The sequence below is a fragment of the Globicephala melas genome, chromosome 2 (genome assembly GCF_963455315.2).
Source record: "Globicephala melas chromosome 2, mGloMel1.2, whole genome shotgun sequence".
In the NCBI taxonomy this organism is placed as follows: domain Eukaryota; kingdom Metazoa; phylum Chordata; class Mammalia; order Artiodactyla; family Delphinidae; genus Globicephala; species Globicephala melas.
This window is the reverse complement of record NC_083315.2, coordinates 150,905,112-150,921,360: the sequence shown is the minus strand read 5'-3', so window position 1 is coordinate 150,921,360 and position 16,249 is coordinate 150,905,112. Positions and strand designations below refer to the sequence as shown.

At 47.2% G+C, this 16,249-nt stretch overlaps 2 protein-coding genes across 19 annotated transcripts in view; one reads left to right on the top strand and one right to left on the bottom strand.

Annotated features, from left to right (window-relative positions):
* TGFB3 (transforming growth factor beta 3) overlaps positions 1–11,351 on the top strand; it is a 28,209-nt gene extending 16,858 nt beyond the window's left edge. For all 3 annotated transcript variants that reach the window (XM_060295080.2, XM_060295079.2, XM_030831815.2), the window contains 4 exons: positions 4,852–4,959; positions 6,710–6,878; positions 9,071–9,224; positions 10,161–11,351. In XM_060295080.2, the coding sequence (XP_060151063.1) occupies positions 4,852–4,959; positions 6,710–6,878; positions 9,071–9,224; positions 10,161–10,319 (590 nt within the window). In that variant the 3' untranslated portion in view covers positions 10,320–11,351. The remainder of the gene's footprint in view (positions 1–4,851; positions 4,960–6,709; positions 6,879–9,070; positions 9,225–10,160) is intronic.
* Positions 11,352–14,195: 2,844 nt separating this feature from the next.
* TTLL5 (tubulin tyrosine ligase like 5) overlaps positions 14,196–16,249 on the bottom strand; it is a 306,774-nt gene continuing 304,720 nt past the window's right edge. For all 16 annotated transcript variants that reach the window (XM_060295064.1, XM_060295066.2, XM_060295069.2 and 13 more), the window contains one exon: positions 14,196–14,834. In XM_060295064.1, coding sequence (XP_060151047.1) covers positions 14,812–14,834 — 23 coding nt within the window. In that variant the 3' untranslated portion in view covers positions 14,196–14,811. The remainder of the gene's footprint in view (positions 14,835–16,249) is intronic.

The window sequence follows — 16,249 nt, the reverse complement described above, 5'->3', positions numbered from 1 at the left end:
GGTCCCAGATCTCATGGGGCTTTCAGTGGGAGAGACACGTAGTAAACAAGTAAACATATTGATGAATAAGACTTTTATATATATTATAGTGATAAGTACCAGGAAAAACAGAAAGAGGGCAAAGTGATAATGACTGAGTGGGGTCCAACATCAGATGTTCAAGGAGTCTCTATGAAGAAGGAATTTGTGCACTGAGATATGAGGGACAAGAAAGACCCAGTCTGTGAAGGTCAGGATAAAGGATGTGCTAAGCAAAACCAGTGAGAAGCAGCAGGAGCCTGACTGGTGTGGCTGCAGCAGAGTGAGCTGGGGGCTCAGAGAGGAGCTGGAGCCATGTGATGTAGGACTGTAAGGCCACGGTCAGGTGTCAGGACTTATTCCAAGTGTGATGAGACGTCCTGAGTGGGTTACAGCAGGGCTGGGGATGTGGGGGTGAGGTGATTTGGTTTACATCTTTCAAAGACTCTCTGGTTGTCATGAGGTCAAGGGAAGAAGTTAGGGGCCGTTGTAGCAGCTCAGGTGAGAGCAACATGGGCTTCGTCCGGGGCGGTAGCCGTGTGTATGGAGATGATATGGATTTGTTCTGTATTTTGGAGGTGGAGCCAATAGGACTGACTGGTGATTAGATATGGGGTGAGAGGACACAAGAGGAGTCTGGATGACTGAAGATTTTGGGCTGAACACCCATGTGGTAACACATTGAAATAGGGAGGCTGGGAGAAGAGCAGGTTTGGGGGCAGGTTCCATTTTGGCTGATTAAGTTTGAAAGCCCTGGCAGTCATCCTGGTAGAGCTGTCCAACAGGCATATCCAACTTCACACATCCCAAATCTCTCACCCACTCGCTCTGCTTCCTCACCTGGAAAACAGGTAATGGTGTCTTCCCTTCATGCCTCACAGAGCTATTTTAAGGATCCATTGTAGTTAAGAGAACTTCCAAGTTTTTGGCCTGTTATGGGACAGTAAGCTTTTATTAGGTCAGACGAGGAAATGGAGGCCCAGAGAAGTTAAGTGGCTTGACCAGAGTCATCCAGCCTGGATTAGAACTTGAGTCTCCTGATGGACAGTCATGGTGCCTCATGGCATCACGCTCTGCTACTTCTTCCCTTCTTTGCTTGGTGGTACTGCCTGGTCTGGTGCTCAGTGGGTTGAGGGTATCTAAGGTGGTCCTGTCTTGTGAAGAATTTTCTTTTCTCATCAGCTGCTAGGGAGCCACAGTCCATCCATCCACGTACTGATACCCAGAGTCCCTTGGGCAGGTGGGTCCTTTCTTGTCCTCAGTGTTTTAGGAAATTAGGGGTTGAAGCTCTAAGGCAGAGATCACAAACTGGTTGGCCTACCAATATTGTTTTAATTTAACTAGTGGTCAACAGTTTTTGTTTTAAACTCAGGAGATTTCACATAAAACCTAGACTTCTGGCTTTTCTTGACAAATGGGAAGATTTCCTGGTAACAATCCATCAGAGGTGAGTAGGGCCACCTCTTGAGGCCGGGCATGCATTCTTCATGTCACCACAGGCCCTGCCATTCCCCAGTGTTTCCCAAGAGTGTGGCTGCCAGTCCAATTCAGCATGATACACTGGCTCGCTTTGCTCACTTACATAACCTGCTGGGCTCTGTAGGCATCCGAGTGTGCAGGTCCCCATCTGAGGGGCATAACCTGGTGGCTGAGTCGGCAGATAGGGGGCTGGAGGTCCTGCCTCAGCTCCAAGGGTACTGGGATTTCCCTCCTATCTCCCTGACTGAGCATGAAGGCAAAAACCTGGGAGAACCCATGTGCACCAGCTGACAGCAGCACTGTGGGAATTCTGACTCAACTCTGCCTAGAGCCCGACATGGCTACAGAGAGGAGAGGCTGGGGAAATGAATCTCTCAGCTTCCCTGTCTGATTTTGATCAGCTCCACCTGGATTTCTTTGACGCCCCGGGCACTTGAAGGAGTTCTTATTTTCACAGCTGCAGAACTCAATGAGAAGTTTGCACTGAGAATGATTTCCATCCTCCTTGAGACATCAGAAAGATAATTTCGTAATAAAACCTATGGGTTCCCCACCCACCGTCCCTACCGCTGCCAATTCTGAGGTTAGTTCTTCACTGGAACCTTCAGTTCCCGCTCTGGCCGCTGCTGCCCACCCCTCGCATGGGGGAGTCATACACAGACCTTTACTTCTGCGGAGCTCCTGAGTCTCTTGAGGGTTCTTGGCCCCAAACAAGGCAGTAAATGGACTCCAAATGGAGCCGTTGGCGGTGTGGACTGTGAGGAAACTGAGTCACATATACGGTCTTGTATTAGTTCAGCAAACATCTAAGAGCCTACTGTGCACCGGTTCCCAGGCTGCTTTCTGGGCCCAGAGCCGGCTGGAGCCCTCTCCAGGGTTGTGGGCCCAGGTCTTCACACCCCTGTGCTATTGTTCCACACAATCTGTGGCTCCCCTGTGTGCAGAGCCTGGCCTCCCCAAGCAGGCCGGGCAGGGAACACGCCCAGCACCATGGCTCAGGACAGGGGGCACACTGGGAATACACAGGCGTTTTGTATCTCAGTGACTGTGTGGGCATCTACCTTGATGGTCCCGGCTGGGCTCTCTTTGGTCCCTCTTTGTCTCTAACAGTTAGGAACGTGGCTCTGATATCAGGCTGCCTGTCTTTGAATCTTGGTTCTACCACTTACTGGTTGGATACCTCGGTCAAGCCATTTAATTTCCCTAAGTCTCAGTGTCCTCATCTGTATAATGCGGGGAGGGGGTAATAACAGCTCCTGCTTTGTAGGATTAGTATGGGGATTACGTAAATGACTTAATGCACACATAGTCTTAGAGCGGTGCGTGACATGTAGCAACACTCAACAAACGTTGGTGATTATCGTCATCATTCTCTGAGCCCTCTACCTAGACAGAGCCTGCTAGCCAAGCCAGGCACCATCACACACGCACTCCCTGCACCCTAACCCTAACTCTCCCTAACACATCTGTCTGCGTCTCGACTTTCTAACTCACAGACTCATAGGACTTGTCCACTCTAGGTCTCTCCCGGACTACTTAAACCTTTCTGGGTAATAGGAAGTGTACTATGTTTTATGTAGCCTGTTTCAGCTACTCTAGCTCCTTCTTTCAGAAAGAGGACACTCCTTATACATCCCTCTCTATTCACTTCTTGTTCTCCATCTGGGGCTCAGCTTCCTTGTTATATTGGCCGCTCCCCAGCCCACCAAAGCTAACCTGGGACAGAAATCTTCAAGCTCAGCAGGTGTCAGTGTGTCCCAGAGGCTGCCCTGACTGGGGGAGAACAAACGAAGCTGGGATCTAGAGTTTATGGGAGAAGGGATTGGGCTGGTTTTTAACTAGTAGAACTGGGACATCCAGGTCTGCCTTTTGCTGACTGGAATCTCTGGGCTTGGGCCATTCTGCACATGAGAAGGGTGCTGAGGCGGCCTGGACTCTGGGGTTTTCCCTGCTGACATCAGATTTCTGGAAGACCCCAGGTTGGCCCCAAGGCTGGATGCTCACACAGAACTAGGGTGACCTCCAAGAGCAGGGCATCAATCAGATCCCTGAGGCGCTGACCCTGACTTCAGAGGTCATCCCCCCACGACCTCTTCCATACCTGACCAGAGCTGGCTGCTGCCCCGGATCAAGAGAGCTTCCCCGATTGAGTCTTACCCACCAGGACTGACATGATACCAGACTACCTGGTTTCCCTGCACAAAACTACTGGATTCAGTTCAAATTTTTCATTCCTTATTCCTCCTTTTTTTTCCTTCCACTTTATGCAACCCCTTTTACTAGTTTCCTTGCTTTCCCAATTTTAGTTACCAAAATACCCGATCCCACAGGCAATAGGAGAAAGGGCCAGAGCTGGCCTTCTTGCCCCACAACATCAGCCACCAAACCCTGGTGCCTCCAGGCTTCCTCACACTTGTTTTCTCCGAGCTCATGCCATCTGGGCCCTCGGCCATGGCCCTCTGCCTTCTCTTCCGGCCTGTTCTCTAATTTCACAACCATCTTCCTGAGCCAGTGGCTGTCCTCAATGAGCCATCCACAGCCCCGCTGGATACATTTACAACTCCCCCGTTAAGGTGAACAAGGATTGCCAAAGAAGAAACTCTAAGTAATCTTGACCTCATCATGTCCTTGTTCCTTAAGGGAAATATAGCCAAGCATAACTGAGATTTGCATCTTATCTCCTCTGGAATCTACCTCTCTCTGTCTGTCTACAGTTGTAGCCCTGGTAGAAATGGTGGCCTCTTCCACCTTACTGATTCTGCTGCTTGCTTGCTGGAGACCTTGCTCTAGCCTTGCTTTCTGAATTTTAATCCTAGAGCTCAGCCTGTGCCCCTTCCTCCCATCTTGTGGCCTTTTGAATCACAGCCTCTCTACCCCACAGTTCTTTAGCTTCCCCCTTTCCCTGGTCTCTTCCAGGCACTCTGCCTCTCTCCTCTGTCCTTTCACAGCTAGAACATCTCCTCTCTCAACCGACATGTATGGGGTGTGACTGGTTTTCTCCTTTCCTGTACCCTCATCCTTTTGCCCCCTAGTAGGCTGGTGACATTTTTTTTTTTCCCTAAACCATTCTTTGAAAATAGATGACTATTAAAGTTCTCCTTCACGGTGCCCACTAGTTTATACCTCCATTTGGTTGTCTGTAACACGACAGAAATTTGTGGAATGTGGCAGCGTGAGCGCGAAGGTCTGCTATCGCCTTGGTAGCACTTTCTGTCACCTGGGAGCCTCAGTCTAACTCAGTTCCTATGACTGCCTGTGGCGGCAGAGGCCCTGGCTCTTCTGTGTGTGACTGGTGGGTACCCTTCTTCATCACACAAACTGCTTTTCTCACCATTGCTGTGTCTTATTTTGCAGAATCCAACTTAGGTCTGGAAATCAGCATTCATTGTCCGTGTCACACCTTTCAGCCCAATGGGGATATCCTGGAAAACATTCAAGAGGTGATGGAAATCAAGTTCAAAGGTAACAAAATGGATGTGTATATGGTGGAATGGGTGGGGGAGTTCATGAAGCAAGACGGAACAGGAAACCCCTACCAGGCCCCAAGGAAAGGAACCAAGTGAGCTCCCTCACGGAGATGGCCAACTGTTTTGTACTTGAGGGATTCTGCTTTGTCCCAAAGGCAAGCACTCTCTATTCTATAGAGAAATACATTAGCATCTGGGAAACAGTGTTATGCTAGTAAGAGCCGTGAAATCATGTAGGCAAGCTGGTCCACTTCTCTGAGCTCAGACAGCAAACTGGGGATGACAGTACCTCTTTCACCAGGTTGTCATGAAATCAAATGCGATAACGAATGTAAAATAGAGTGCATGGATGCTCAGCAGGTGATAGTTGTCTTTGCTTTCCCTAAAAGAAATGAACTTTGGTGGCTGTGAATATGAGCACTCTGACTATTGGGCTTTGCAGATGTCGCAGAGCCCACGCGATCCGACATCCGGGTTTGAACGACTGCTTTGGGCCTCAGGGTATTTGCATTGAGGGCAAAATAGTTGAGAGTCATTTCTGGTTTTCCAGTATGTTTCCAAGGCACTCAGCCTAGACAGTCTCTGGATTCCAGGGAAGTACTATTTTCCTTTCTAAGCTCTGTTGTGGGTGACTGAGGCACACCTGAGGCCAGGAGGTTTGTCAAGGTCAAACCAACCAATTCAAAGCCTGAGGTCAGAGGCGTGTCTGGAAAAAGGTACAGGCCTCTCTTGACTCCCAGCCCTGAGCAGTCCTTTGACCCTTCATGGGCCTTATTTCAGAGCCTAATTTTTTTTAAAGCACATCATTTGACATCCTAATCACAGAAACTCAGAGCTCAAAAGACCTTGGAGTCCCTACCTGCAGCCCGGGTTGGGTTGAAATCCTCCCACTTCACTAATCGTTATCATGTTCATAAAGATTTTCAGAAAAAGAAGTTTGAGGTCCATCTTCCCATTTATCTTCCAGTCCCAGTGCCCCTGCGTGAGGTCCAAGTCCCTCCTGTCACCATGCAAATTCATCTCCTCACGTTCCTGTCCCTGGTGGAGGTGGACCACAGCCAGCAGCTGGCCGTCACAAGATAGATCTTCTTTTACTTGAGACTCTTTCTAATTCAGTTTTCAGTCTCTGCAGATGAAATGGCAGGTTTCCTTTCCAGTTTGCCTGCTAAGCTGTTTACCGTACACTTCATGATCTTATCTGAGTTTTATAGAGAAAACACTTTTGAAACTATAAGTGCAATGCGAATGTTAACAATTACTCATTCTTGTTCTTCTGGCTCCCATTCAAACTGTCTTAAATTGTGACACCTGAAATCATAGTAGGACTTCTGTGCTATTTTTGACCAATTCAGATTATAAGAGGAAACTCATATCCCAAGCTCTAAGTCTCAGAATCTAAACTGACAGCTCAAAAAAATGTGTTAGAGCTGCCTAGTGACAAGGATGCTTCATGAATCCCTGTGGATTCCCTAGGAAGCATCTCGGGAAGGGCTCTCTGCCCTCTGTATGCACAGGAGTCACGAGGGGGTCTGACCGGGGGCATCTTGCGCGTCCCTAGATACCGGTTCCTCCACCCAGTCTTCCCCTTCCTGCAGCTGGACGTTAGCATGAAGCTGCATCTCACCCACCCCTTCCTTGTAGACCCCACTGTCCCTCCCCCTGAACAGTGGGGGGATGGGATGAGAAAGCAGCAGCCACCCTGCCTTCCCTAGACAGGAGACCATCATCTTCCTTCCCTTCCACAGGTGTGGACAGTGAGGATGATCCAGGCAGAGGAGATCTGGGGCGACTGAAGAAGAAAAAGGAACACAGCCCTCATTTAATCCTCATGATGATTCCCCCAGACCGGCTGGACAACCCAGGCCAGGGAGGTCAGAGGAAGAAGCGGGCCCTGGACACCAATTACTGCTTCCGGTAAGCCTGGGCTCACGCAAGACCCACAGACTCCTGAGACCACATTGATTGCACGCCTTCTATGTGTCAGGCCCCAGGCCTAAGCCACCCCCAACTGAGGGTCCCTGATGCTCTTCACAAACATCTCCCAGGAATGGAGATTTAGAACCTCTTATAAATCTTTTTCTGGGAGCCCCACTGTTTTCCCACAGCCCAGCCCTGTAAGGGCCTGGACAAAGTAAAGGGGGAGGAGAGAGTTGCTCAAACGGTTTGGATTAGAGGCTTGGCCTCTCCATGGTTTTCATGCTTTAAAATACTTGTAGGGTATGTTTGTGTGGCAGGGAGATTAATGCAGAGATTTCCATTAAAGAAGGGCTCAGTTCCCTGTGAAGGGTCCAAGGATGCTACTGGATGAGGGAAAACAGGACAGTCTCCATTTGCAGTGGGGAATGGGAGCTAGGGAAATTATGAACTAATTTGGAAATAGTTGGGTAGCCATTGTAAAGAGATTAAAACATAGCATCTTATTTAGGAATACTTCAGTTTCTCATTTATAAGGGAGGGGGATTAAGAAAGCACACAGAGCAATTACTGAAAGGTAGAAAATGGCCGCATCCATGAGGAGGTCTGAAAGATAAAGTACTTGAAGGAATTTGGCACAAGGAGCTCATCTATGGACGCAGGAAAGGCTTCTGAAGGGTGTGGAATTTGAGCCGAGGCTTCAGGGCTTTGTGAAGCTTGAGCACGTAGGGATATGGGAGGAGGAAGCACTTTGGGTAGAGGAAGGCGCACGAATGGGTCAGCTTGGCCGGAGAGGAGGATGCCCGAAGGGAGCTGGGGAGGATGAAGTGGGAAATCTTTAGATCTAAAGCCATGTCTTCTGAGGAACGATGGAATGAACCGGGGATGTTGAGCTTGCGGAACAGAAGGTATAGGAAAGGCAGCGTGGTTGCCTCCAACTGAGGGCTGGCACGTAGATTTGTTCTGTGTGGCTCTCAGTCAGTTAGGAATGGATGTTCTTGGCTGCAAGTGACAGTGGCTTAAACCACAGGGGATTTCCCGTTCATAAGAAGCGTGTAGCAGCAGGCCCAAGGTTGGTCTGGATGCTTACTTACGCCATTGAGGACACAGGCTTTCTCTCTCTCCAGTCTGCCACGCTCAGTATGTTGGCTTTTCATCCCCTTGCTTCTGGTCACATAGCAAGACTGCTAGAGCTCCAGGTATCCTGTCCATGCTCAAGACAAGAGGAGGGAAGGAGGTAACCAGCAGCCTTCCTCTTCCATCTGTGACTTATGAAGAATCAAATACCTTTGCCAGAATTTGCCCTCGCCCACTGCATACTTCTGCTTATGTCTGATCGGTCATTGCTGGGTTACATGACCATTCCTACCTGCAAGGGAGGCCAGGAGAACAAGTATCTGGTGTTCCAGACTGTAATGGGCGGTGGCAAGAGAGAAGGCAGGGTAAGAATGGCTCTTGAGTAGAAAAATGAGAATGTCTGCCACGGTTTACCCTCGGAACCCACAAGAAGCCAGATTTTGGCCAATAGTTGCCTTTGGAAGTAGCAAGTTCTAGGTCTCAGCAGGTACTGCAGGACAGGCCAGACGCCCACTTGGCAAGGGGTATTGCCAAACGGATTTCTGCAGGCAACGGAATTGAAGTGGCCTGATAATCACATTTGGGGTAATCTAGGAATCATGAATCTAATAGAAGGATATGTCTCGTTTGGATTCAATAGCCTCTAGACTTAGACTAAGCAGTCATTTACTATAGTACATAAGTGCCTAAGCTTAGAGTTTATTTCTGGTTGGGTGCACATTAGGCAGGTAACAATAAAACCGACCTCAACGAAGTTGAGTTTGCTAGTAACATTCAGTGCTTGGTTTTATGTGGAACACTTCAAGTCTTTGTTTTGATTCATGCTGTAAAAGGGGCATGGCCACTTCTGCCTTTTTTCTCTTCTTCATACATTATCTATGTATGTATATATCCACGCCTACTATGTCCTTGGGATTCTGGTCTTCAACAGAGGAAAATGCTTTTATAGTTAGTACAGCTCAATGCACTCGAACCTGGGAGTCCACTGATTAGAGCCACCTCTTATGATGACCAGGAAGGATTCCAAGTGCAAATATGAGGGCTATTTGTGAAGTTTTTTATGTTGGTGATTTCCTTTTAGGTTGATTTTTAAATCATTTTCGTTGTCATTGTAGCAATCTGGAGGAGAACTGCTGTGTGCGCCCTCTCTACATTGACTTCCGACAGGATCTGGGCTGGAAATGGGTCCATGAACCTAAGGGCTACTACGCCAACTTCTGCTCAGGCCCGTGCCCATACCTCCGCAGCGCAGACACTACCCACAGCTCAGTATGGAACAGGGTCATGCCGCGTGGGGGGTGGGGCTAAGCCAAGTACGCCACTTGTTAAAAAGGATGCATGAAGGGCTGCATGTTGAATGAGCGGAGGATGACCTGGGGTGTAAAATCCCTTTGGTGACGGTTCCGATCTTGGCACCTGGCCCAACTCTAGTGGGCCACATTCTACCCTTTAAAATTCCTTCCCTAGTTTCACCCAGACTTTTAAGTTGCTTTGTCTATTTGCTTTTGTAATATGGAAATTAATTACTGTCACATGCCACCCCCTATGTCAGAGATGCACATGGCTGGCAAGGAATATTGGGGCCGAAAGGCCTCTACTGTTGGATAAAGAACTCTAATAATTCTGGCCTCTTGAATGTAGAAAAGTTATTTTAAAAGACAATGTAAAGCACACAGAAGAAGACTATACGAAACAAAGGGAAAGAGAGGGAAGTCCACGACCGAACCTAGCTTGTCTTTCCCTCAAGAGGAATCCAAGATAGGGCAGTCACTTGTGAAGCGTATTTCCTCATAGCTCCTTGTTTCTGCATCCTGTCTGGGGCCCTATACTCTGGCACTGAGTAAATGGCTCAAGGCAATGTTTAGTGAGAATGGTTCTCAACGAAGTGACCAGTTACGGCTAGGATGAACCAATACAGGGGGGCTTCTTCACAGCCAAGAGACTTTCATGATCAATTCCAAGTCCCCCAGTTATGGGGGTTATGCTTAAACCGATAACGCTCAGACGCCACGTGCTGCATCCCGCGTGGATGAACAGTAACCCGCCACTCACCCGAACTGGGTTCCGCCAGTTCCTCTGAAGGAGCACCAGTGGCCCATTTACCATGTGCTCAGTCTCTGGAGCAGCCCCTAGACCTTGTAGAGTCCCTGGGCCCCTGGCCTGAGGTTCAGCTTTCCAACCTCTCAATGATGCCTCCCTCCCCAGGTGCTGGGACTGTACAACACCCTGAACCCTGAAGCCTCGGCCTCCCCTTGCTGCGTACCCCAGGACTTGGAGCCCCTGACCATCCTGTACTATGTCGGGAGGACCGCCAAGGTGGAGCAGCTCTCTAACATGGTGGTGAAGTCCTGCAAGTGCAGCTGAGGCCCGCCTGCTACAGAGAGAGAGGAGGGATTGCCACTGCCTGCCTGCCTGCTCCTCGGGAAACACAAGAGCGATGGACCTCACCTTGAGGCCTGGCCCACAACCTTCAGCTCCAGGCAGATGGCTGAGATGGGGGTTCCCTTTTGGAACATTTCTCTTTCTTGCTGGTTCTGAGAATCACTGTAGTAAAGAAAGTGTGGATTTGATTAGGGGAAGGTTGAACTCTACGGAACACATGGATTTTCTGTGTCACAGACAGAGGTGGTGGGGACAGAGGAAGAGGGATGGCAAGTCGACACGTCGCAGGGCCATGGGATTTGGGATACCCTAGGGAGGAGGAAGGGCAGAGAATGGCCGGGGGGCCAGACTGGAAGACACTTGGAGCTGAGGTCAGATTGGTCATCCATCGCTGCCCCACGTCTGCTCGAGGGGACCTGGATTACGTCATACAAGGCAAGTGTTTTTCTTCAGGCAGGTTCCCAAGACAAAATCCCAGAATTGTATCTCATACTTACCTGGGATTATGGACAAATCTGTTAGTTTTGCAAATTGTCCCCTGGACGTCAGTCAGCATCAAGGGTCATTACGGGGTTGAAGGGGAGGGTGGAATCCAGGTAATGCAGTTCCTGGGCCCTATGGATATGCTGAACTCAGAAGCAGAGGGTGGGAATTAACCCTCTCTGGTCTGCCCCCTGGGTTCCTCCTCTCACCTTCTTCCTAGATCGTATTTCTCCTTGGACATTTGGCTAGACACCTTCCAGGTCAGGGTGCACGTATCTGAATTTTGGGTCTCTGCAGCCTTTGGGCATTATGGGTTTCCCCTCCTGACCCCCAAGACCTTGTGCTCATCTGGTGTTCCTGGAAGCAGGTGCTACAACGTGTGAGGCGTGCGGGGAAGTTGCACAAGTGCCACACAATGACTTGGCCCCAGACGCATAGACTGAGGTATAAAGACAAATACAAATATTACTCTCAAAATCTTTGTATAAATAAATATTTTTGGGGAATCTTGGATCATTTCATTTTCTGGAAGATTGTTTCTAAACAATAAAAGCCTTATTCTAAGGTGTAAGTCTGACTCAATGTGTCCTTAATTACCCTCTTCTTAATTCCATGTTCACATCTAATGATCAGAGGTAACTGGAATCGGGGGCTGAAAATCTCAAACATCGAAACATTGCTGACCGTGAATTCCCCTGACAGTGACACACTGCACTGCCTTCTGCCATCTGAGAGGGCTGCACTACTGTTTGTGTTCCCTTCTGTCTTGGATACATTATCCTCAGACACACAGAGGCAGTGGCTCAGATGTGCAGATAGCATATGAATTTGACCTCCATTTAGTTGTGGGCAAAGTCACTTGGGGTGATTTCACGTATGGAAATGTGTTGGTTTGTACATTCACTATAAATTCAGTTGAGAATTAGAGAAACTGCCTGTGGCAGATGGCCTAAGAATATGCGGCTAATTCTGTTACCAGGTTGAGCCTAAAAGAGCTCACCAGGGACTCCTTTTCAGAGGATGGGCCTCTTGTCAGGGATTTGGGAACGGGAGAGGGCAAGAAAAGCGCAATCCCATAGTTCTCTTATGAGGTCATGGATGCCAGAGCAATGCAGAATTCTATTGCGGCTTCATGTCCACCTGAAGCAACCATCTGCAGTAAGTGAGGAACCATCGAGCAGCTCCTGAAAAACATGTTCCTCTAGAAATTACTTTACCACTGGTAAAAAAGAAGTCTATCTGAAGCTAACATTTTGAAGGTGGAAGGATGTGTACAATATATCCGTGTCTGGAGTCGTCCCAAATTAAACTCCTGAATTTGGTCCCTGAGACTCTTTTCCTGCTTCCCCTATGCTCAGGCAGTTCTCAGGCCTCCTCTCTCAGACTTCAGCCTATGTGGCACCCATTTACTTCCACTCTATTTCAGGAACTATGTCCCTGCTGTAAAATCATATCTGGTGGCACTGTGCTCTATCTTACCCAAGGGAGCCAGTGGGTCTGAAGAGGGGATGCAGCATGCCTAGCTCTTCAGCCATGGCCATAGCCAGCCCAAATTTCAGTCTCTCCATTGATGGCAGTCCTTCTCAAATTTCAACGGGCAGAAGAATCACTCAGGTGCTTATTTAAAATATACAATTTCCGGCTGCAGCTTTAGAGATGACTTTAGGACTGGGGTAGGTCCAGCCTACCTAAAAACTGTATCTTGAGAAGCAGTGCCTTATACCTGACATCGTTGGTCCTTGAGGCTTAAATGAGGAAGAGGGAAATAGTCTTACAGGGCCTAGAATAAACATTTTGTTTTCTTTTTGGCCGCACTGCGGCATGTGGGATCTTAGACCAAGGATCAAACCTGAGCCCCCGGCAGTGGAAGTGCAGCGTCTGAACCACTGCACCGCCAGGTAAGTCCCAAACCCTCCTTTTTATGCAACCCCATCAGACATCATTAGAACGCTGGCCTGAGGGTTCATCCTAATGAACCAAGGCAATGAGCAGTGTTTCCTGAAGGATCCCAGAGGAAACAGACCCACTGTGATCCCAAATCTTCCTTTTATGTTAGACTCTATTCTTATCTTAGCTGATACAAATATGGGCAGGGGTCTTCAGCCTTTTCTAGAAACTCTGAGTCAGCATTATTAGCATTCCCAGCCTCCCCATTCGACATGTCACTTACAGGCACTATAGAAACTTAAACCATTTGTCTGTCCATCTGTAAAAATACGTGCCTGTTTTGGGGAAGGGTAAGGAGGGACACTACTGTTGGAGGGAGGATCATATGATTTGCTTGGTTTGTTACCAAGAGAAGTCCAATACCAATAATAATGACACTAAAGTACTTGGATAAATGAAGGAAGAGATCCGGAGTCTGGTCTTACACCTGATCAGCACATGGTGAATGCAGTAAGAAATTCAGCCTGAGGATTCAATTCTGATGGTTACCTAGGGCAATTCCAAACACTCTAGTTGGTCTAAAAGTTCTTTTACTGGACTCATGCCCTCTTATGCTTTTTTACAAAGAACCGTATGGTGAGTCTCCCCAAACACCTTATTTCCCAATTCTACACATCAGCAGGGGACTATGAAGGAATTCTAATTTGTCTACTAACCAATTCATAACCAAATTAGCAAAACAGTTAAGATGGTCCTCAAACTACTAACCAGAAGTCACAGGAACACCTGGAATGCTCTCATTTCTCCCGCAACTGACAGACTTCATCCCTCACAAGCAAACAGAATGCTTCAATGGGCTCAAACCTGTTTTCATTCACCAGGAAGGCACTAGAGCCCTTCTTCTCTTTGCCTTTTTTGGGGTACTTTTTCTTTTAGGATTTCAATGCTGAATCTATAGGACTTTGTTGTGGAAACCCCAGATGCTGGATTCTCCCCCAATAACTCCTTGTGGCAGCTAAGTCAACCTTCAATGGGCTCTGCAGTCACCTTTCAACCTTTTCTCCAGTGGAGGCCAGAGAGAGGACCTAGGACAGATGAGGAAGCAAGAAAGCAGAGGTAAAGCAGAAAGCAACCAGGGGGCTGAGCTGCATCTTTCTGATGAGCTGTTTAGGTAAACACTGTGCAACTGGATACAGATTCACGTGCCACTGGAGGACCCGTCTGCTGTGGTCTGAAAATGGAGACATTTGCATGCCCCAGCCTCCCAGGTGCTGGAGCTGCCCCTGGGGAAGAGCCTGGGCCCACCATCTGTTGAAACCAAATATAAGAATAAAACATCTCTTTATAGCTCACATTTCTTACCTGAAGTTTAAAAAATTGCCCAGCAATGAAATCAAATGAGAAGTTGGGCCTATTTCAGTCTCGTTTGTGAATACTGATTGTTTGGAACTTAGTAAATGGAAAAAAAAGAAAATAAAAATAGACTTACTTTATTAATTTTAGAAATCAGTAATTCCAAAGGGTGACTTTACCATGGCTCATGTGGTCAGCAGCACACGGACTTTTTTTCACTCTCTGGGGAACTTGTGATATAAACTCCCCCTTTCCCCCAAACCCTCTTGCAAGGGAAGAACAACTTTGGTACATAATGTTGTTGGGATTTTAGGCTTTTAGGAGGTAAAGCTTAATACTGCAATCTGGAAAAGAAGAGGAAGCAAAATGCAAATAGCCAAAGAGCCTCTTTTATATCATCTCTGTGTGGTAGCAGGAGAGGGACAGAGAAGACCTAAGCAGGTGGGAGAGGGGGTGAAAGGGGTAAAAGATACACGTGTGCTCTGATGGGGTATATATCGCTTCCGCTGAATGTCCCCACTGCCAAGTTCCAGTGAAACCGAGCTGACATGTTTTCCTGTCGTCTCAGGAAAAGTCTGGATTGGCTGATAGGCAACAATCTACTGCCACTTCTGCTGGTAGGCACTGGGGACTGAAACAGCAAAAAAAACAATACTCTGGACCCCTTGCAGCACTGGTGGATGCTTCACTGGAGTCACGCACCCAGGAGTAGTGGAGTAGTGGACAGGTTCCTCCTCCGCGTGTCTGTGCTTCATCTTTTAGTGTGAGCGGGATCTGAAAAAGAGGAAGTCAACCAACCACTGAGTGTCTGAAATGAGCACGTGGGGTTTTACTAATTTACAGGAATGTTTGGATTAGTTAGCATTACTGAAGAATAAAGTAGCTGTGGCCCAAATAAATGAAGATCACTTTGAAGTAAAAAACTATTAATTTTAACTACTTTTGTTGGAAACGGTTCTAAAACACTCCCATCCTGCTGCTGCTTCTTTGTTGTGTCGTTTTCTTAGTTTCTCCCGGCCCCCCATAAGAACATTTTATCCCTTCTGCTTCTTAAATAAAAGATGCTAAGTAAGTTAGCCTTTTCTGGAAACTCAGAGTCAGCATTATTAGCATTCAATATTGAACCACATGGAAAAATTGCTCTATGTACACTCTAGAGTTTGTCTAAATCTTCCCTCCGTGCTGGGTTATCAGATAACACTCTGCCTTGTACCTACTGCCTCCACCCCCAAAATACACATCTACATTTCTCCATCTAGTTTAAGAAAAGGAACATTACTATTACCCTAAATCCCCTGTGAGACCCTCCCAATTCTTTCTCATTTCCACTATCTTGAATTTTGGGTTTATCTTCCCCTTGTTTGCTTTTAAAAAACAGGTCTATTTACTACATATACTTATATCCCTACACATTTTATTTTAGTTTTATGTGGTTTTGAATTTTATAGTGCTATTTTATTATGTGACTATTCTTGTATGTGATCTCAGTACACAACTGGAAGAATTTCTTTAGATAGATACTTAGGAGTGGAATTGTTGGGTCATAAATACTTGCATCTTCAACCCTCTAAAAATAATGCCAGCTTAGTTTCCAAAGCAATTGTACCAGTTCATACCCCCTCTGCCAGTGGATGAGCTTCCCCCCCAACCTCAACCTCCTCTACATGTGGAGAAGCGGTATTGCCTGAATTTAAAATTTTTGCGAATCAAGTGAGGATATGATGGTATCCTACTGTGGTTTTAATTAGCAAATGACTGATTAGGAACGAGGCTGAGCACCTTCTCAAGTATCTAGTATTACACACACGTTTTGTCTTCTGCAAAATGCCTAGATATGCCTTTTGCTTATTTTCCTATTGAGTTGTTGCTTCTTGATGTTTTTGAACAGCTCGGTTGAGATATAATTCCATACCATTCAATTTACCCATTCAATGTGTAAAATTCAGTGACTTTTAGCATGTTCAGAGTGCATCCATCACCACTATCAAGTCTAGAACATATTCATCGAAAGGAAATGGAAACCCACCTCTCAGCCAACACCCCCATACATCTCATCCCCCCAGACCTAGGCAACCATTAATCTACTTTCTGTCTCTATAGATTTGCCTATTCTGGACATTGCATATTAAGTGGAATCATATAATATGTGGTCCTTTGTGTCTGGCTTCTTTCACTTACCATAATGTTTT